This window comes from Pezoporus flaviventris, unplaced genomic scaffold (assembly GCF_033815535.1).
Source record: "Pezoporus flaviventris isolate CSIRO_AGI_PZ_B2104156 unplaced genomic scaffold, CSIRO_AGI_Pfla_v1 ptg000040l, whole genome shotgun sequence".
Classification (NCBI taxonomy): domain Eukaryota; kingdom Metazoa; phylum Chordata; class Aves; order Psittaciformes; family Psittacidae; genus Pezoporus; species Pezoporus flaviventris.
The window spans coordinates 10,727,470-10,749,618 of record NW_026892588.1 but is presented as its reverse complement, the minus strand read 5'-3'; the positions used below and the strand labels follow the sequence as shown (position 1 = coordinate 10,749,618).

General features: G+C 40.5%; 2 protein-coding genes and 1 long non-coding RNA gene across 9 annotated transcripts in view; 1 reads left to right on the top strand and 2 right to left on the bottom strand.

Moving 5' to 3' along the window:
- The window catches only part of STAG1 (STAG1 cohesin complex component), a 181,446-nt gene extending 170,960 nt beyond the window's left edge, over positions 1 to 10,486 (top strand). For all 3 annotated transcript variants that reach the window (XM_061465266.1, XM_061465267.1, XM_061465268.1), the window contains 6 exons: positions 2,742 to 2,947; positions 3,792 to 3,963; positions 6,546 to 6,656; positions 6,863 to 6,977; positions 8,045 to 8,125; positions 8,221 to 10,486. In XM_061465266.1, coding sequence (XP_061321250.1) covers positions 2,742 to 2,947; positions 3,792 to 3,963; positions 6,546 to 6,656; positions 6,863 to 6,977; positions 8,045 to 8,125; positions 8,221 to 8,244 — 709 coding nt within the window. In that variant the 3' untranslated portion in view covers positions 8,245 to 10,486. The remainder of the gene's footprint in view (positions 1 to 2,741; positions 2,948 to 3,791; positions 3,964 to 6,545; positions 6,657 to 6,862; positions 6,978 to 8,044; positions 8,126 to 8,220) is intronic.
- Positions 9,959 to 12,252, bottom strand: LOC133275359 (uncharacterized). Of its 2 annotated transcripts, XR_009745479.1 has the most exons (3): positions 12,087 to 12,252; positions 11,711 to 11,890; positions 9,959 to 11,676 (listed from the first exon to the last, which is right to left on the bottom strand). It is a non-coding gene; the product is annotated as an uncharacterized LOC133275359 (long non-coding RNA). The 2 variants fall into 2 exon arrangements; XR_009745480.1 differs by lacking the exon at positions 12,087 to 12,252 and having other exon boundaries at positions 11,711 to 11,936.
- Positions 12,253 to 13,035: 783 nt separating this feature from the next.
- Positions 13,036 to 22,149, bottom strand: part of PCCB (propionyl-CoA carboxylase subunit beta) — a 34,621-nt gene continuing 25,507 nt past the window's right edge. For all 4 annotated transcript variants that reach the window (XM_061465281.1, XM_061465283.1, XM_061465282.1 and 1 more), the window contains 6 exons: positions 20,192 to 20,315; positions 19,388 to 19,495; positions 16,274 to 16,374; positions 14,559 to 14,657; positions 14,315 to 14,408; positions 13,036 to 13,308 (listed from right to left, as the gene is read on the bottom strand). In XM_061465281.1, coding sequence (XP_061321265.1) covers positions 13,187 to 13,308; positions 14,315 to 14,408; positions 14,559 to 14,657; positions 16,274 to 16,374; positions 19,388 to 19,495; positions 20,192 to 20,315 — 648 coding nt within the window. In that variant the 3' untranslated portion in view covers positions 13,036 to 13,186. The remainder of the gene's footprint in view (positions 13,309 to 14,314; positions 14,409 to 14,558; positions 14,658 to 16,273; positions 16,375 to 19,387; positions 19,496 to 20,191; positions 20,316 to 22,149) is intronic.

The window sequence follows — 22,149 nt, the reverse complement described above, 5'->3', positions numbered from 1 at the left end:
AGTGCTGTGGTTTTGACTTTCAGCCTGGGAACAGCGTATCTTTATTATGTATCTTTATTAACTTTGTATAATTTTTAACGTATACACACTTGAACCAATTTGAGTCTTTTATTGTATCAGTCATTTGTCAATTCAGCAAACATAGTAGAAGAAATAGTTGAATGAGCTTCAGAACTGGATGATCCAGTTGGGCTAGCTTGGCACTCATGTCTGAAACTGCTTTCCATTGTTACATCCTTGAATATTGACAACCTTTGGCCTTTTCTTCAGGACAGGACTTAAGGATAATAGAATTTTATTACTGTCTTCCTAGCTGAATCATAGATTCTCCTGCATCTGTTGGTTTAAGTGCCATTAGCCTGATTCCTGTCTAATTTTGTGACATTTATCCTTCATGGACAGTCATCATCCTTTCCATAAGTTTCTCCAGTGTCTAGAAGTTAAAGTTACATCGCTGTGTACAGTTTACATGACCTGATCCTTGAAATTAAGTATGGGAGGAGTTCTTGTTCCTTTGCCTTCTATGTGGCCATTTCATATTTATTCTTGAAGGTTCCCCATTCATTGGTGCCTGCACACCCAACCACTGGCTTCTTTGCAGGACTGTAAAGATTGATGATTTTATCTGTCTTTATTGTAGTCCTCTGTCTCTGAACTATTTACTTTTGCTGAATTTGAAGATCAGTGCAAACAGATAGGTCCTTTAGGGCATGATTTATCTGATTTTTGCTAAATTACTGCTTTAGGATGAGTGCAGACATGCCCTGGATTCCATTGGCTGTGGTGACTATGAAAAGAGTCAAGATAACTTGCTTATATGTAAAGATGTCGTCTTGAGAAATCTGCATTCCTTTCCTTGAGATACGTGTCATGGTTGCACCCATCAGGCAGTGGCTGCATTGCCCATAGTGCTTCACTGACATTACATACCCAGCTATACTCTGGAGAGTTGATTTGCCCTTCTCGGTAGCACTACTCCTCCAATCCTCAGGGACCTCTTCCCCTTCCCTCTGAAGGGGTTGCCTATGAAGAGGAAGGTACATGACCACCATCTGGTGGAGGAGTCCTGCGTACAGGATCCTTTATCTCCTGCCCCGGCTCTGTCTCCTCCTGCCAAATTACTGTCCCTAAACTCAGCAATGGGCTGTTAGTGTCCAGTGCTCTACAATAACCCTGAATGTCTCATGAGCATAGAGCTTCCTGTCTCCTGTAAGTCCTTAAGCTTGGCTTCCCTACCTCGTAAAAATGAACTGTCTGCCCAGTATGTCTGCATGTGTCATCTGTCCTTGGTACAAAATACCCTTCCTGTCACAGTTCAGCAAATACTGCTCTTTTACAGGGATCCTACTTCCTTTCTGGTTTACTGCTGGGTGTTTTTTTTTATTTGGGAGGAGAAAAGCAAGATGTTTCTAGTTTGGGAATGGAGCAGCAACATTGATTTCGTTTAGTTTTCCTATTCTATTTGTTTGTTTGACTTCTCCGTTTATCAGTAATCTCCACAATTAGTGATAGCCACATGGGTATATTCAAATCTGTGGATTTAATATAAAACTGTACATCAAAGATGCCAGACTCTTTCTTACACTTAGCAAAGAAAGATTTATACTAATGCAGTTACAATCACTGTAAGGAGATGCAGGCAGGGAGTTTCTGAGGAATTCATCTAAGACAGTAGAGAAGCGAATTGCCCTGTGGAGGCATTCTTTTCCATTTATTTTTCTCAAATAGAGACTGTAGCTTAGGTTGGACAGCTGACTGTTGGGTGTCTGACATGAGATTAGACAGAGCTCGGTGAGGTGCTCCGACTCCTTAAAATTGAGAGTTTCTATCATCTTTGCTGAAGCTGGTGAGAACTACCACTATGAAGCTCTTCTAAAATGCTGAGAGAAAGTTACCGCACCTTTGGCATCTAATCAGTTAAGAACTCTCAAGTGCTGTAGTTTTTCCTTCCTCACAGTTTGGGCACAATCTGTGCACTGTATAAATTGGATGCAGAAAGCTTCCCATTTTCCATGACTATTCTGCAGATAAATTCTATGAGGTCATGAAACACTCAAGTGTTAACAGTCTTTGGTACTGTAAAAGAGAAGGAGAATAAACCAAGAATTTGGCCTTCAGTGCAGGGTTTGGGTGTTATGGGAAGGAAGACACATTCACACTATTTAATAAAACAGCAGACAGACAAAAAACACAGGGGAGGGAGGCTGTTTGGTTCCACCCTTTAGTTAACATGTGTATATTGGACTTCTTCATGGCAGTGGAACAGGCTTTCAACTGTTTTATCAGAAAATGACTGCTTGAAGAAGAAGCCGTTGTTCTTCTTCCAAGATGCAAAAAGATAGCCTACATCCTCACCATAGGGGTTCTAATTCTGTTGACACAGTAGCCGTATAGAGAGGTGGCTTCCTCATTAAGCAAAACAGAAAAGGTATTCAAGTAGAGTGTGCTGTGAATGATCGCAGACAAATGCAGGAGGAAGATGCTGGGGAGACAACATTTTATATCATTTATCTGTGAGTAACCTGTGCATCATTAAATGTGTTAGCTCGTTTTCAGGGAATGCCATATACTCTTAATCAGTCAGAGACACAATGCCCTATCAGCATATATTAAATTAAAATAATGAAACATCACGCAGGATTTATGTTAAGCTCTCAACACCACAAATTGGGGCTGCAGATTAATTAAAGAGGGAACAGTGTGTTGTGTCTCTGTACCCATTGTCTTTCTTTTATTTTCAGTCACTCGTACTTGGAGAAGTTTCTGACAGAACAGATGATGGAAAGAAGAGAAGATGTATGGCTTCCACTCATTTCCTATAGAAACTCACTGGTTACAGGTGGTGAAGATGACAGAATGTCAGTTAACAGTGGAAGCAGCAGCAGCAAAGCCTCTTCAGTGAGGAATAAGAAAGGACGGCCACCACTCCACAAAAAGAGAGTAGAAGGTTTGTGTGGGTTTAGAGTGCCTCATTTTGTACCTAATATTAAGTTTCCTTTTTAGGAGCCCTTATAGTTTATCAGTTACTGCTGAACTGTATGAGATATTCTGTATGTAGTAAAAACAAGACAGCTGCAAACATTGAGCTGGCCCATTCTCCACTAGAGCTTCTGTTGAGCAGTACATGCACCAAGTCCTTCAGTTTCTCATAGCCAGCCTGGAGTTCAGGTAGATAAAATACCACTTCCTTTCTTCAGGTACTCTTTTGCTTCCTTCAGGATGCCATGATTTTCACAGAATTCAACTGCTGAGGTTGACCAGATTTGGGGGGTTTATGCTCCAAACTCATCTTAGCGTTTACCTGTATCTTGGTTGCTGTGTGCATATGAAATTAACAATCTTACATTTAGATTCTAAACTCAGTAATTGGGAAATAATTATTTTTGGTAGAAGTATGCAAGACACCCAGTAATAATACAGGCAGTGCTGCAGTATGATATTTGCAATGACTTCTGATGGTTTGTTAAGTATTTCTGCCTTCACTTGTGTTACCACTGAGAATAGCTGTAATAATCCTACCTTAAAAGAACACAAAATTAAATGAGAGCTGAAAACTTTATGATTTCAAGCATTTATCCACTTGTTTGAAAAGCTACTAAACTGTTGAAAATCTGATTTGGCGAAAGTGCTGCAAATAAAATTAACTGTAGCAAAGTGTGTCAGCAGCTGGAAAGCTGTCAGTACTAATGTTAGGTGTTCTTTCAGAGCAGGCTGAACAAATCCCAACAGCGGTAATGCTGTGCTGCCCCTTATCAGGACTGTGTAATTAATTCAAAATGTCCTTTTTCTAGATGAGAGTCTAGAAGGCTCGTGGCTGAACAGGAACGAAAATATACATACTCCAGGGACACTGCAACCACCACAGCTCACCTCAACTGTCTTGAGAGAGAACACCAGACAAATGGGAGAGCAGATCCAGGAGCATGAATCGGAGCAGGGATCTGAACAAGATTTTTTACACAAGTAAGTGTTGGAATTTCAGTATCAAGCACGATGAGCCAGGCACAGGAGTTACATGTTATTTACACAGAAAGTCTTAGTCGGTGGCTCCACAGATGCAGTATTTATTTGCAAGAACAACTGGAAATGTCTTGGCTAGCAAGACTTTATTTTCAGTTCCCAGGAAAATATGTTATCATGAAACCATAGTAGAAAATCCATATGTTAAAATTATCTCATAGCATAACCATATGGTTATGGTTAAATCTTTCTAGTGTTTGTGGCCCCAGGTTGGATTGAAGTGTTTCCCTGGAAGACCTGTTAGATGTTCTCTTTTCTTCCCTTCTGCCCTTTGTCATAGTGCACTTACTGGTCTCCAGCCATCCTAATGATTTCTTGTAAATTAACTCTTCAGTCCAATTCTAGCAGCTTGGCTAGTATTTCCTGTTTCTGGGATAACTGCCTTCTCTGCCAAGTTTATTTTGCGCTAAATAATATATAGCTTTTTTCACTCAATTCGCATTTTATGACCTCCATTTAGAGGGGGAAGAAAACGGTGGTTATTATGTAACAGTACGTTCAGAATACACGTCTTGAGAGAATGCTATTATGTGCTATTTCTATTAATTTGAGGATACAGAATAGCAATACCTGTTTTGAAGACTATTTTTATAACTTTTATAGCTGTATGCACTGATGTAGCTGTATTAAAAAGTCATATTCTACTTGCCAGATGAATGAGGTCTCAACCAATGTAGTATAGTATAAAATAGCCAGATTATGCTTTTTGGCTTTCTTCCAGATTTTGTCCATTGTGTTTTTCTTGATATATGTTCCCCAGGTTCCCAGTTCTTACTGAACATGCAGCCACCCTGCTTGATCCCTGTTTAATCGTAAACTTTCCTGCTTCATCCTGTATTCTTTAGTCATAGTATTTTCTAAATAGAAATAATTGATAATAATTTTTGCCTCAGAAGGTAAAATGTTCTGCAAAAATAAATTAAAAAAATAACTAAATTATCTAAAATTAGCTAAAATTTTACAAAATCATCTAACAAAATTAACTAAATTTAACAAAATCTACCAAAAGCTACCAGATTCACCTCAGAAAATTAACTAAATTTAACAAATTTAACAGTCTAACAAAAGCTACTACAATCTAACAAAAATCACCTACCAAAATTAATTAAAATTAACAAAAGCTACCAAAAGCTAACACAATCTAACAAAAATCACCTACCAAAATTAACTAAATCTAAAAAAGTTACCCAAATCTAACACACTCTAGCAAAATCTAACAAAAGCTACCACCATCTAGCAAAATCTAACACAAGTTACCAGAATCTAACAAAATTGTCTAACCACATTAACTACATTTAACAAAAGCTACCAAAATCTAACAAAAGCTGTCACTCTAACAATATCTACCAAAATCTAACAAAAACTACCAAATTAATCTAACCAAATTAACTAAATTTAACAGAAACTACCAAAAAACTAACAAAATAATCTAACAAAATTAACAAAAAAGCTACCAAAATCTAAAATCTGCCAAAATCATCTAACCAAATTAACTAAATTTAACAAAAGCTACCAAAATCCAGCAAAAGCTAACAATAGCTAACAAAAGCTACCAAAGTCATCTAATAAAATTAACTACATTTAACAAAAGCTACCAAAATCATCTAAAAAGTATCATGTAACAATATTTAACAGAATCTAAATTATCTGAATTAACTAAATTTAACAAAATTATCTAACAAAATTATTGTTCAAAATTTAATAAAAGCTAACAAAACAATCTAAATTTAACTAAATTCAAAAGCTAACAAAATTATCTAACCAAATCTGCCAAAATCATCTAACAAATCATCTTACAATATTTAATAAAAATCTGTTAAATTTAACAAAATTTAACAAAATCATCTAACAAAAATATAACAAAAACCAAAATTTAACAAAATTGTTTAACAGAATCCAACAAAACTATCTAACAATTTAAAAATAAAAATAATTAACAATAGTAAAATAATAAAAACTGGTGTTGCCCATCAAGAGCTACCCTTAGCTTACTACTGTTTCTTTGTGCTGCAATATACAAATCATATCAAATCTGTTGCTATATACTACTGGATTTAGATGGTACAGCATTTAAGGTATTTACATGTGGGCTAAGTTAGTGGACGCTAATCAGTGTATATATTTAAAAGCAATTTGGTTTTTGTGTCATGTGACATTTTTGTTTTAAAATGTGTGTCAGTTGCTAATTTGGATCAATTCTTGCTGATATTTTGCCTGATCTGTGACAGTGAAGTAGGATTTAGTAATGCTCCCACTTCAGGTGTCACACTAATGAAAGAGTGATGTTGCCATTTTATGTAGCTGTTTTTATTATAACAATTAATGGAATTTTTTTGTTTGTGCACACATTCAGTAAGAGGGAACAAGTTTTGGAAGGGAATCCTGAAGACATGTACAATGATGGGATGTGATTTAAATACCTTAATCTGAAGCATGGCCAAACACAATACTTAAGTAGATATTGTCTAAAAAAGCCAACTCAAAATTGTTTGTGTTTGCACTCGTAACACTGCTTTGATTGTTAGTCCCCAGATGCAGATATCTTGGTTGGGCCAACAGAAGCTAGAAGATTTAAATCGAAAGGACAGGACAGCCATGAACTACATGAAAGGGAGAACTGGTGTAAGGCATGCAGTGTAAGTGTTCAGAGCATTCTCATCTCTAGCCCAGAACCATTTAAATGACAGTGCCTCAATTTAAATGTCACCTTCTTCTGGTTTGCTGCCATCAGCTTCTGTGACATTTGACCTCTTGTTAATGAAGGCATTCTTTGTAATGATGAAAATCATGGGTGAAGTTGAAATGCCTGGAAATGACTTTTTCTTTCTCATTATATAATCAGACGAGGTCTAATGGAAGATGATGCTGAGCCCATCTTTGAAGATGTAATGATGTCCTCACGAGGTCAGCTAGAGGATATGAATGAAGAATTTGAGGACACGATGGTCATTGATCTGGTCAGTAAATCTTATTAACAACAAGTTTGCAATGGATGAGAGGTAATTTAAAAGGAATTTTAGAAGTGCAAACAAAAAAAAGTACAAAATTTTGAGCCACATTTCCTGTTGTCTGAGAGAGCAGAAATGATCCGAATGCTCCCTAGAACTTACAGCTGCAGATTCAGGAAGGTGAGCTGCTCATCACCCAACACTCCCAAATCATTCTCAGGGCTGCTCTCCATACAGCCTATATTTTTGCTTCAGACTGCCCCAATCCCTGTGCAGGACCTTGTACTTGACCTTCTTGAAATCCGTGAGATTTGCATTGGCCCATTCTCTCCAGGGCCCTCTGGATGGCCTTTTCCATGTAAAATAGGAAAAAAAAAAGCCATTTGCATTATACACTTCACCATTTTTGTGCTTTCCTGTTTCTCCTTTTATATCCAAACAGTAAGGCAGGGGTTACTTGAGGACTGGGCTATAATGTCTTGGAAAGAAAATTTAGGCAGTAATTCAGTTGCTGCTGCCGAATACCAAGGTTATTGCTAGCATCAAGTAAGTAAAATCTCTCTTATCCTAGTAACCCAGGCAAGGAAGTGAAGGAATTTGATCAAGATAGTGAATATCAGATTTACTCTTATGTTCCTAGGGAAAGACAGCATAAAAGATTTAATTCTCAGAAATGCTATGAAATCTTTAAATACCTTTTTTTGTTCTAAACCCATTTTTCTGTCGAGGTCAGAGCTGAAACTTCACCATAAACTTAAAAGCATAAAGAGAGTTAAAGGACAGATTTTATGCAGTGTGGCCTACAGTCCTAAAACAAGAACATCCTTAGATCAGCAACAGCCTCAGGCCTGTCCTTAGCTGCGAGCACAGACTTAAAATCACTTGAGCTTTCACCCCAGTCCTTAAATAGTAAGTGTGAACATAAGCAGCACTTCCCTAAGCCAGAGCCTATCTTTGTATCAGACCTTCTAGGAAAGCCCAAAGCCAGATGCACCCACTGGCTGCAGAGCCACGTGAATCCTTTGTACCCGAGCGGTTGCTGCTATGTTCTAAACCTGCTACCTCCTCTTTTTTAGCCACCTTCAAGGAATCGGCGAGAACGGGCTGAACTGAGGCCAGACTTCTTTGACTCCGCAGCTATCATTGAGGACGATTCAGTAAGGCTTTACTAGTATCATTTCCTGTTTATCTGCGGTGCTTTCTGATGATTGTTACACCTCATTGATTACTGTCTTTTACATCATTTTTCTAGGGATTTGGAATGCCTATGTTCTGAAGTCTGGTGAAGACATTTTACAAATTTGGAACTCTATTGTTTAGAGCTAGAGGCCTATATACTGTGATAGCTTGTATGAAAACCACATTTTTGATGTGATACAGTTTGATTTTTAACCAAATGATTGAGGTCAATCCCTTTTTGTAGTGACAGAAAGAAGAGGAACTTCTTAATGACAGAAAGGAATGTTGGCCAATCCAGTCACCTCAGAAGGGCTGACCTGAAAAATCATTTGTATCCCTGTTCTTGACTGTCCTAATACAGATATTTTTTTTTCTGGATGAGGAGGAAGTTTTAAATTGTTAAGACAGCTGTCAAAATAAACACTGTTCTAAGTATGTTTTCTGAAAACAACATTGAGTGAAAACAGAACTTTTTAACTTTATTTTTCTGCTGTACAATTTAAAACAGTTTTAACATTTGCCTTTTTATGTTTTAAGAGCTAGCCATTTTTATTAAACCTATGCCTATCAGCCATTGACTAGCGATGATGCTATAAGCAGGTCATTCTGGCTACAGAAAAGTGTTTTTGAGCACACTGGATTTGATTAACATTATGGTACGCTTATATCCTCTCATAGGCATTGAGAAGAACACTCTTGTAGAAGAGGTTAGAATTCTAATGACGTGCATCTCTGCCAAAAAAATTCAGATTCTGATATGATAAACCCAGATTTTATACTCTTGAGAAGATTTATTTTTATTTATAATGGGACAGAAAGTAAGAGATGTCCGTGAAGCCACTTTTCCAACAGACGCTGTGTAACATTCATTTTATATAGCACACGGGGACACAAAAACAGTAAATTTTCTATTGGTACTTGCTCTGTGCATTTTTAGCAACTTATACCAGCAAATAAAGTATTCTCAGTAAAACACACAAATGGTTCTCAAGTAATCACTTTGCTGTTTTTACTACCTACTTCAAGCCCTTGCCAACCCAAGGTACATAAACAGCAACTTTCCTAGTCAAAAAAATAAAAAAGAGAAGTCAAGGGTGGGGGAAAGGAATCATTTTAGCATAACTAAAAGCAATTTTAACTGTACCATAAAAGAAGAGAATGTCTACTTTCCATGCCATAAATACCCTTTTCTGCTATTTTTGTAAATTAATTTTGCCAGTTAGAAGTACTGTATGTGCTGCATAGAAATTTGTGCTTAGATGGTGAAGTTCTTAAGCTTACAATGGAATACAGCTACATTTTCAGTGTTAACTGTGCATATTAAGAATAATTCTTTGGGGGAATGAAATAAGATTTTTCAGAAAAGCTAAAAACATCAAAAAAAAAAACCCAAAACATTCTCAACCTAAGTCATTGTAATAAGAGATTTTTCAATGTCTTCAATAATTTGGAATTCCATTATGACTCTGCCTAGGAGCTGCTACACAGGCCCAATACCAGAGGTGCTGCCCATCCACGACTTGCACTGACTCTAGGATCTCAAAGAATCAGCCCCAAAATGTTAATCTTCCTTTCTGCATTCTAACATTAACATTTGAGACACGAAGCAGATTGACCCACTTGGAGCACAGCAGGTTTAGAGGTGCTTTTTCTGTGTTTTTAGCAACTGCAAAATAATCATGGAGTTTTTTTTCTGTTACGAGCTTGTTGAAAAACAAACCAACACATCAGTGCCCAGTGCTTACTTGCTGGGAAAGAAAAGATCTTAAAAACAAACCTGCCTTTCACTCATCTGAGGTTTGTTTATTACAACATGTGCAGTTCTCAGACATGGTTGCCAAAAATGTTTGACTAGGTAATTCAGCCATTCCTCAGATGGTGGTTGGGTAATGTATAAAACCTGAGACGTAGCTGGAACCTTACAAAATCACGTTACCTCCCTTCTTATTCTGCCCACCCCAAAAGTAATAGGGTGGGCAGGAATGGCTGCATTAAATTGTCATCACAGTAACCCTGTGAGCATAGTAGCATAACAAATGCTGCCTGGTTTCAGTCGTAGTCTCAGACGAACCTTGTGCTTCACAGTCCTCTGTGTGGAAAACTGATTCCTAATTTAACATTGTAGAATACTGTATAACAAACATTTATTATCACGGTACCTGCAATGGGTTTCCAGTTCAGTTTGCAGTCAATAGGTTTTTGTATTATGAGTGTCTCCTTGATTGGTTTTGCTAGTAATTCTGTAAATTGTACATTTACAATATGAGGTTTTTTTTTCCTTTTGTACAATTTAAAACTGATGCTTCACCTTTCATTTAATAAACTATTCAAAATCATGAGTATGATGAGCACCCTCTTCACTATAACTTTCTTTTAAAAGCTCGTTTGGACCATCACATCTTACCATCCCATTTCTTAGTAGCCAAAGGAAATACTGAAAGGTAGCTCTTGCAGTCCAGGCTTCACCCCCAGATTCCATAAGCAACCTCACCCACTCAGCTGCAGCGCAAAGGAAAACCCTGCCTGCTCTTTCTTCTTTCTACTGTGGTGGATTTTTGGATTTTGGTTGATCTGGGAGGGGTTTATTGTGAAATTGCTGTAAATCTGGCAAGTCCTCACCCAAGTTGGGAGAGTTGTATTGTTAAAACTTAACACTGTCTGAACTGTCACAAATTCTAACGAAAATCTCACCTTCCTGCCATGTATGCCTGAAGTGAACTGGACAATGTACTAAAGGCTTGGAAGGTCCAACAACCAGCTGGGCTAAATGGAGTTTCACAGATCCCTGCAATGAATGTGCTCCTTATTCCCATGCCTGAGAGAGAAAGGTGCTATGATTGTCCAACCTGTGAATGATTTCATCTCTGTAGCATTAAAGAAAAACTGACTTGACTTCTCGCCTGGCCCACTTCCTAAAGGAAAATCATCTTGAGTCAGAGAAAGTAACAAGATGCCACAGGTGAGGAACAGGGATAGGATTCAAGGCCTGACTACTCCTGAAACACAGCCCAAATGCTACGTCTCAAACTGCTTGTAAGTGATGCTCAACTCCTGATGCGCTGTGCAACACAGTAAGTAACCTTTCACACTTCTAAGTTCAGGGGCTGCTCTCTGTTGAAAGGATTTTATTTCTGTTGTTTCTGCAGGTGACTGAAATTCAAGAGAAACTCAAGGCATGTGGCCAGAGCAGCTTCCCAGTGGGCTTCCAAAGCATTGTGCTGCTAGAGCAACTGACTGCTTGGGAATCGAGGGGATATAAAAGGCAAGTTCTTGTCCTGGCAAGGAACAGAAGACAGGATGAAGTCTACAGAACTAATGAGGTTAGGAAACAAGAAAGGTTTTATTTTACTGTTTGTGACTATGACAACTGGGTTTCTCATTTAGCATCTCCTCCTGACACTGGGCAGGCTGAGGAAACTGCGTGCATATTGCTTCATTTAAAACAGCTTTTGCCTCTAAACCTGAGATAGCCACCAGCAACTCTCAGCTACTAATTACCTCCAAAAAATCCTCTTGCTCCTTCCAGACTCTGACTATAGCTTCTCAGTTACCTAAGAACTCACTTCATGGCAGCGACCCTCAATATAGCAATATTTCAGTTTACCTTACCTTGTTGCAGCCAGCTCTGTTCTGTGGGCAGCAGGTACACACATCTGCTCCAAGTGCATGTTTCTGCTGCAGTACCACCAGGTACATTCCTATAGGTAGCTTCAGTGTGTCCGCAGCCAGGATGGACAGTACACCTGTAACAGGATTTAACAATGTCTAGTAAACAAGACATTGCTTCTGGCTAGTACAAAGAACAGTGGAGCTGGGACTCGTACTTGAAGCACTCCTTCTGTACTGTGTTTTCAGATGATTTTTAGTTGTTGCCCTTCTCCACCAGGTACAGGCTCCACGCTCCATGGCTGTACTCACTCAGGCATCAGCTGCACCTACCTGGGAAGAGATGCTACCTGCCAAGTTGCCATCTTGTCTTTCTTCCACTTCAGGCACGTGCCTGGGGGAGTCAAGAGCAGCAGCAGCGTGCAGGTAGGGTAGTTCTCTGTCTTCTAATACAGTGCCGTAAGTTACTGAGGTTACTTTTAACAAACAGATCATTACAGAAGTTGGCAGCTGTTTGCAGTAGTGCTAAACACGCTGACAGCTGTTACTCACTACCCTTCTGGGGATGTAGTTGAAGCACTACCTCTAATGAGCAGAGTGAGCACAGGGTGCAGGGCTGATCATCTGTAGTAACGCTACTGGAGCAGTTCCTTGCAAGTCTGGCAAACAATCATAGAAAAAAATAAGGCTGCAAGGGGCCCCTGGAGGTGTCTGTTCCAATCCTGTGCTGAGGGAGAAAGGCCCCCCACACCCACGGAGGAAGACTCTAGTGTCCCACCAGAACTGCCTTTTTTCCAATGTGGATGCACTGTCTCTTGTCCTTTGAGAGGAGACTGGCCCCACAACTCTTAACTACCTGTGTCACAGCCTGGAGATCACCGATACCAACCAAGACCCAGCCAATGTGTAAAAGCTGCGAGTCAGACAGTCTAGCTGAGGAACAGAACAGGTTAGTCTGAGATGGGCAGGGCCTGGATTCCAGTGCACTGAAATCCAAGCTCAGGATTTTTCTCTCCAAGTCTGTGGTGAGGGAAGTGGAGTCAGACTCCAGAGGTGGACCCAAGGCTAGACGTGAACTCCCCAGGGTCTGACTCTGAGCAGTGAGAGGTTGCTGCAGCTCTGCCTGCCCAAGCCACCTCCAAGGGCCTACAGGATGGAGCAGCCCATGGAGCATCTGACCTTGTGCAATTTGTAACTACTCACCTGCAGCAAGCATAGCAGGTTATGTGGATTATTAATCCACAAAAATGGGTTTGTAGAGATGACGTGGTAAGACCCCAAATTAAATGAGATATGTAGTATGATTTAATGGTATTAACAAAATCAAAATGAAAACATTGTTTCCATTGCAAGGTAGACCTGCACTTAAACAGGGAGTATCTGCATTCAGAATACTGCTGTGTCTTCCAGCATGGCCAAGCCCCTTCTCATGCTCACAGTGGGATATTAGCATGTTTCTTCCAGGGACTGGACTGTGTTTTACTAGCCAGCACATCTAGGTCATGGCAGATGCGCATGCGAGTGGTTGAAGGTTGGATGATATCATCAACAAACCCTGTAAAGAAAAGAAAACAAAACCTGACCAACCATGAAGTGTTTGCTTGCTTCTCAGCCTGCTGTAGGGAGGCTGCAATGTCAATCAGCTAAATCAAAACAGTGCTTGGAATAAACAGTTCACAAGTTACAAATTAACTTAAGATAATTTAAACAGCCTGAAAAGGAAATATTCCTGTGTCAGCAGTTTTTAAATCAGAAACATTTGGGGGTTTAATTTTTGTAAAAGTTAGCAAGCCATAAAATGTTAAGGAGGGGCTTTACTCACTGAGTGCGGTACCTGTCACTGCAAAGTTTAGTCATACCATCTCCTTCCATGTACTACCATTAGTCTGACTTATTTACAGGTATTGACTAGAAGAGACATCCCTTGACTTCACACATGCAGGAAGCTGGTTTTTTTTTCTGGCTCTAACAGCAGTAGTAGTCTACTGCAAAACCAGAGGGAGGGATATACTGTGCACAGTGATTATGGTGGAAAACAGCTTGGCTAAGTCTTCCCAGCTCTGTGGCACTATTACTGGGATTTAAATGAAGTACAAACCCTATCAACAGAGTAAGCCAGCACAACTGGAAATGGAGAGCGCCAGCTCCAGAGCCTGCAGAACTGCCTTCCACAGCACAGTTAAGCCAGAAGGAAATACAGTGGGAGGATTTACTCCAGAGAGTCCCGGGTCACATCACTAAACTGAACCAGACTCTGACCTTTTCTTAAGGCCACCGTCAAAACAGACTGTCAAAGCATCTGTGCCTTTAAGTGGAAGGCTGCGTTTTGAGATGCTTTCCAGTGTCTATGAAACTGAAAATCTGCTTTTCAGTGCAATCCCCACATCTTACCAGTCCCTCTCCATTTGAATATGTTCTGTGTTTTTCCACAAGCTGTGGTCAAGCATCACCTTTCTGACTCGGATGCAAATATCACTAGCAGAAAGGAACTCAACAGCTACAAATTTACTACATGCAATGGGAAACTCAAACAGGGGACACAAAGTGTGAGAAAACCATACCTCTCATGGCAGCAGGAAAGGGATTTGCAAACTTATCCACGTATTCTGCCTCTGCAGCTGCCTCTTTTCCTCTGAAAATGATCTGGACAGCACCCTAAGAAGATAAAGTCTACATGTCAGTGACAGTAATTGGGGCTGTACAGAAGATATTTGTGTGTTCCACCAGCCCCTTCCCCCTGCCACACTGTACAGATGTGCATTCTGGTCAGCTGCTTCAGAGTGTAAGGAGTCACCCTGGATTTACCTTTGCACCCATCACTGCCACCTCTGCAGTAGGCCAGGCATAATTTGCATCTCCTCTTAAATGCTTTGAGCTCATTACATCATAGGCACCCCCATAGGCCTGGAACAAAAAAAAAAAAGGGATTAGAATCATAGAATCGTTAGGGCTGAAAAGGACCTTAAGATCATCAAGTTCCAACCCCCTGCCATGGGCAGGGACACCTCACATTATGCCATCTCACCCAAGGTCTCATCCAACCTGGTGTTGAACACTGCCAGGGATCGAGCATTCACAACCTCCCTGGACAACCTATTCCAGTGCCTCACCACCCTCACAATAAAGAACTTCCTCCTCATATGCAATCTAAACTTCTCCTGTTTAAGTTTCAACCCATTACCCCTTGTCCTATCACTACAGTCCCTAATGAAGAGTCCCTCCCCAGCATCCCTATAGGCCCCCTTCAGATACTGGAAGGCTGCTATGAGGTCTCCACGCAGCCTTCTCTTCTCCAGGCTGAACAGCCCCAACTTTCTCAGCCTGTCTTCATAGGGGAGGTGCTCCAGTCCCCTGATCATCCTCATGGCCCTAATTAATTAATTAGTGTGAAGTTGCTCACAGCAATAGCCTACATTCCTCTTGCAGTTTTTACTAGTTTGAAGACAAGCAAGTGGGGCTAAATTTTACCTGAAAGAGACCATGAGCATCTGTCTCCCTTTTGCTCTGCTCTCCTAAGACAGATATCTCTTCAACTAGAACCCCGAAGAGCAAGGAAGGCAGTTGCTGGTAACCCACTACTCTTCTTGATGGCAGGTAGGGAGGAATCACCATATATCTTGAACAGCAGGCCTCAAGCCACACCGTGCACATGCACACAAACAAATGACATGCTTCTGGAATTTCCTGGCCAGGGAATGCAGCACTCAGGCTCTGCAGTGCTCCACTTTGGTACTGGAAGCGCTCCAGACAGCAATGATGAACAGATACTGCAGAACTGCAGAGCAGACTGCAGTACAGTCTGTTGCAAGGCATTACTGAAAGCTACAGCAAGGCTGCAAACTTGGGAAGTAAAGGATGGCAATATTGACAAGAATCAGAGAAAGAAAAAAGGGACAGCAAGAAGGAAAGCAAACCTCTCAGAAAACAAAGCAGGAGGGGCAGACCAGCAAGGAAAAAGCTAAGCCTTTTAGGACCTAGAAAATCGCGGAGCTTATGGCAGCATGGTATCAGGCACCTTGCAGAAAAAGAGAGAGGAGAAAAAAATAAATAGACTATAGCAGCAGTAAATGGAAGAAGAGAAACCATGTGAGCATGAAACCTGCAGGCATAACGTATAAAGATACAGTCAGCACCGGTTTTGGAAAAGGAGACTGAAGTGGCAAGAACGCAGAAAGATGATTTGCTCTGTGCAAACAGATGGCATGTCCTCAGTGACACAAGCTGGGTGACAAAGGACAAATACTTGACTGAAAGCATTCCAGGGAGAAAGCAAAGAGCAAAAACGTGTGATTTTAGAGGAGTGCAGAGGTACAAGGAATGAAGGAGCTGAGGTAACAGTCTGAGAAAAGAAGAAATGGCCTCTTGTAACTGGACATAAAGAGGTGTTACCAGATGGGACAAATGGAGATGTGACAACAGAAAGCACAAGTGGGACAGATGGGCAGAGCTTTGCATAGCTAAAATTGCTACTAGTGAAAACAAGAACTCCAGCAGAGCACCATGGAATCATGCCAGCTTACCTTTCTGGTGATGATGGTGATTTTAGGCACAGTTGCCTCTGCAAAGGCGAAGAGTAGCTTCGCACCATGACGTATGATTCCACCATACTCCTGAGCTGTACCTATAAATGACAAGAAACTTTTTTTACTCCAGGGAATTCACAAAACCCCCTATGCAGTTTGGCATCATCATCCGTTACTGGCAGCAAACCTGACAACAACCAGAGACGTGTTAATATCCAGGAGAAGGCAATACCAGGCAATGGTCTCAATCAGATACTGAGCAACACTACAGTAAGACTCGCACCAAAAGCGGCATATATTATTTGCGGATGAGGTCACAGAACCAGCACACTCACCAGATGGTATGTTCTTAGGAACAAAATACAGTTATATCATTTTCAGGACTTCGACTGTGACTACCAGCTGAAAACACAACTGAGATTCACTTCTCCAGAAACCCACTCTTCCACATCCCCTTTTTTCTAGGCCATACTGAAAGGCAGTTTGGCTATCAGAGACCTATCCTAGTTGTCCTTCAAGCAAGGCCAAGATGATGGACCTTAAACAATGGAGCATGAATTCCTCTGTAAAGATTCTCACAGCAGGCGCTGCTGGAGAATGATCATATGCAGCAAACATGAATACAAGTCATTTGTTTCACAGGAGGTTAAACACAGGCCTCATTGGCGTGACTCGGAAACAGCAATCCCATACACCTTATTTATAGGATTTCTGAATTTCAGACCACCAGATGTAACTCTACAATTATTTTCTAGCAGTTTATCCACCTCCTGACTTTTGCTTTCAGCACCTGAGAAAACTTCTTAGAGTACTTTGGGATTTTTTTAATTTATATCTTTTTTAAAATGTAAGATTTTAAAGAAAAACTCTTTAGTGAGCTGTAGTAACTCTCTGGGTGGCCTGACTTTAGTGCTTCCCTCAGTGTCATTTGAGTGTCTAATCACATACAAATTATTACACTTAGAAATGTCTCTTCTCAGCTACAACTTCACTTTTGGTTGTTGTTTCCCTCCAGCCTGTGGGACTTGTAAAGCCTGCAGAACCTTCCCCGCAGCACCAACCGGAACCAGCACAACAACAGTCTGAGCACAGCTGGGATGTTCAGCAGAGACCTGGATGCTGCAGAGCTCTTGCAGACCCTGTGATCTACCCCTGGTCTCAGTTTCTAATTCACACATTGAGCAGCATAGCCAATCACTTAAAATACTTCAAGTGTAAGACCATTCAGTTATTATTTGAACTATTGACACTGTCACCCATGGCCAAGTAACAAACTCTTCTGATCATAGATTCAATCCCAGACTTGTTCTAAATACATGTTTTGATCCAGCTACTGGTTATGAATGTCTTAAATGTCATCTCTGTGCACACCTATTAAAGTATTTGGATCACTAACATTCATTCGTCTTCTGTACTGCATAGAGGGATGAGTTGACCGCCACCTTCAGAATTTGTTACGTAACCTGAAATTTCTGATGCTATTGTACTGATCTTGTCACGCTCCTAAAAATACATCAGTTTAGGATCAGTGCCAAGCCTCAGGTCTCCTCTTTTTAGCTTTCTCTACTTTTGTTTATCTTCTATTTACATACTTTCAAACCCGCGTTCTATTGTGCAATACACTAAGTTAACTACTTTTAATTAGCTGTATGGAAATAGCTTTGGTCTTGGACTCTGAGCAACTGTCCAAATCTAGATTCCTGCAGTAGCCCTCAAGTGAACTAAGCTGCTGCTTGGTCCACCTCAGAGAAGGAGGGGATGTCCACAGCAGGAGAAAAAGGACAGAGGCCAGGAGGGAAGAAGGTGTTCTGTTAACACCTTCTGTACTGCCTCATTGTAAAAACATGTATCAAAGCAAGAACTGGAATGTTGACTCGTGACATTTTGATGCTTTGATTGCTGTAGAGGCCTTGAGGCAAACCTTGGTTTATCCAACAGTATTAACCTTATATATTGAGTGGTATGAAAGATGTAGCATGTTTATTTGGATAGCATTCATCATCCTCTCGTAACCTGTTTTCCAAAAGGTCATTTTAACATTAACTGCTCATGAAGCCTATGCTGGAAAAAGTCTAATCTCAGACCTTTCCTTACTGATTCACCTAAAGCTTCTCAACCATGAGCATTCTTTTATCTGAAAAATGCCTTGAAGCATGAAAAAAACAATACAGAGATGGGGGGTTGTGTATAACTGAATCAACAGCAACCAAGGATGTAGTATTTTCTTCCCCTCTATAGCTTCAGCCTTTTACACATTTGGGCATTAAGTACAGCAGATGAAGCTGGTAGGTGAGGTAGTTTCTCTTCCTGCAGCAAAGCTTGGAGAGCAACAGAGGCCTGTACTAGCTCAGTAACACAGCTGCTTTGACCAGTGGCCTCCCTGCCCACAGGAGAATCAGCAGTGCTGTGCTCCCATGTAACCCTAACCAGAGGGCTCAGAAACCATGTGTGGGACTGCTTTCCACTGCTTCTTGGGCAGCCACAGTCTCTGCGGGGCCTTCTGCTACCACACTATCCAGGTTACAGGCTTATAAATAAAACAGCATCTAAATAAAACATCTGAGCATTTAAAGGGACAGGGAGTCTCCTTATAATAAAGGAAACAGTGCGAATTCCACACCATTTATGACAAGGACAACATCTCTAGGAAATGCAGATTTTTTTTTTCCTGGACAGGCCATAGTCACAGCTGTGACATTGTGCTGGAATTCCAAACAGCAGGACAGAGCTTTCCATGGAATGACATACCCATGGTCACCTCTGGCCAACTGGTCATTCCAGCATCTCTATCAGACTGCTAAACATTCTGCATTGACTTATTGCATGAACTGTCCCTCTTCTCCAGTAAGTCCTAAAAAGCTTTGTAACCTCAGAACACACTTAGTGGCATGGTACAGGCGCTTCTTTTGTTTTCCTGCAATCTCTTGTGTATTTCAATCTCCTTATTATGGCTACTGTACTCAGAATAGAGTTTCTGTCCCCAGAAGTAGGATTTTAAAGCCTGGTTTATTTAAGTCTATTACTGTAAAGGTCTTCTCACAGAGCTTTTGAAATGAGTTTTTAACACCAACCCCACCCTGCAATGAGGTAAGATATAAAGGCAAGGTTTACCTGGCAAAAATCCAGGAACATCCACAAAAGTAATCAGTGGTATGTTGAAAGCATCACAGAAACGAACAAAGCGGGCTCCTTTCACAGAAGAATTTATATCTAAGCACCCTAAAGTTAAGAAAACAGGATAAGGTGTTAACAATTCCAGTGATAAGCTAATGGCAGTAATTCAAGACAACTCAGAATCACACTATTGCAGCTCTACTGTCTTCATAGAACAGAACAAAAGCTTATCTGTAGACAATATGGAGATAATCTGCCATGAAGTTTGCCTGGTTTAGAACTAAGGTTAAGAGTACAGACTATATTCAAGAGGAACTAATTTCCGAACACTCTGCATAAAGACTTTCTATCCCCCAAAGCAGCAATCTAAATTCAGTATATTCTTGCAATTTTAAATATTTTTCTGTCATTTTCTCTTCATTGATATTTTTCAGATCAATCATGTTGAAGGGCTGCAGAGCTCTCCACTAAAACAAAAAATCAGTTTAGTCCACTAATATTGTGGGGTTGGTAAACACGCTGCAAAGTTTCTGTTCCGTTTCAGTGGATTTAGAATTTATTATGCGCTATAATATTAAACACATTTTGCATAAGCCACCTATGTGAAACATTAAAAGCCAAATGAAAATTAATATTAAAACCTGCTGTCCAGTATCTTGTCAACATTACAAAAGAATAACACATCACACTGGGTCATCTGATCTTCCCAAACAAAAAGGCACAAAAATTAAAAACAAGGAGCAAACCAGAAAGTCATGATTGGTGGCAGTTTCAGACCGGACTTGTACAGCTAGCTCTAACCTGATGCTACTTTGGGTTGGTTGCCCACTATCCCAACAGTTCGTCCATTCATCCTGGCAAAGCCAACAACAATGTTCCTGGCATAGGACGGCATGATTTCGAAGAATTCCCTTTCATCGACAACCTGCAAGGGTGAGAGTTAGGCAGAGCCCTCATGAGGGCTGACTTACATATATATGCATATTTCTTTACAGAGGCAAACACAAAATCAGTTACGTCAGTACTGCAACTTTTAAAACATATCAGAATTCACAGAATTAGGAGGAGGAAGAAAGACACCTTTTAGTCCCCTTTTCAGCCTTACTTCCAGGAATTAACTAGCGCTGCACTCATCAAAACCGCCACTTCGGCATTCCATCAGAGAACATCTGTCTGACACTTCCTCTGTAGACAGCCTTTTTCCTAGCTTACAAGAAACAGGCATTTCAAATCAGATGTTAAGAACTGCCTTCTCACAGCTTAGTAACTGGCAGACTACACCTGCAAAGAACAAGTCCCAATGATACAAAGCAAATAGTACTTCACGGATCTCAGGAATGCTCCAGGACGTGTTTAATACATACTCTACTTCCTTGCACGTTTGGAGCACTGATCTAACAGAGGCCAATACAAAATTGCTGTGTTCAAAAGAGAACATAATTACATATGGAGCAGTAGCGACACCTATACATGGATGCCTACCTAGTGTTTTCAACTCTATTTCCTTGTTTTCAACTGTTTATGACAACTTTGCCAATACAGACTGCAGTTTGTCAGTCATTTCTGAGCCTAAGCCAAATGAAAAGTAGTGGAAAAAATTTAAGCATTATTGAAGTAGTGTTATTTCTTTCCTTAATAGTTCTCAAAGACCATGGGAGGGCTTTGGCTTGGTTCCCTAATTCTAAAAAGGGTTTTTTTTTAGATGCCACCTTTTACCTTGGAGGTAGTACTGAAACTCAGAATGGAAAAATCCAGAGATTAAAGACATCCTGAGCTTACTTTCTACACTGAGATAAACCTGAATGGAGCAAGTGCAAACTGAAATGTGATGGCTGAGTGAGTCTGTGGAGAGAGAGTTCAATAAAACAGCAAAAGGGAGAAATATGTAAAGGTCCTACAAACACAGCTGACACCCCACCCCTGTTTGCGTATCCTGCCTTGAAATGGATTCGGTCCTAGGTTCAGCATCCACCTCAGAACCCTGGAACTCTGGGGTGGACATCCACCATTCAACAGCTGAGTGGCAAAAGCAGCAGCTAGCAATTTCAGTACTCAAAATCTGGACTCGGGGGTTACATTATAAGGGGATGTAACACTGTCATGTGATAAAACTTATTTTACAACCATGTTCTCTGCCCGAGCATTTAGACTGCATTAAGTTCTTATAACTGGAAAAGTGAAGTACTCAAAGTTAGGCAAGAGAATTACCAGCACTGCCTGTGCTACTTCAACTATTCACACACTGCAGTACTGGCTTTCAGGCGGTATTAAAAAAAGAGTCAGATGTTCCCTTGCACGCCAGCTTCCCAGGAGCTCTGCTTCACAGGATGAACATTAACATCAGAGATTCCAAGCTTCTGAGGGCTTGACTTCTAATTAAAAAAAAGCATTCCTGTACTGCCTATGTGTGTAACTAACTGTTGGACTAAACAGAGAAGGGTAAGAACTCTGAGCGCACTCTATGCAGTTTATCACCTTTTATAAGAGAGAATTCAAGACAGTAATAACAAAGTATGGGAGGGGGCAAGTGACAGAACTCAGGACAGGTGGGGAGGGGATTTCAGCCCCAGAGAGAAAACTGAATTACAGCATCTCTCATCTGTATAGTTACATATGCAGTATAAAAAGATGGATCCTGAATCAAGGTTTAGGATTCCTTTCATCTGCTAAAGTGTTTTTTTCTGTGGTTTTTGTTGTCCCTTCATTCATGGCTACTGCCCAGGTCAAACAGTAACCTGGGAAGAGTAAAAATAAAAATC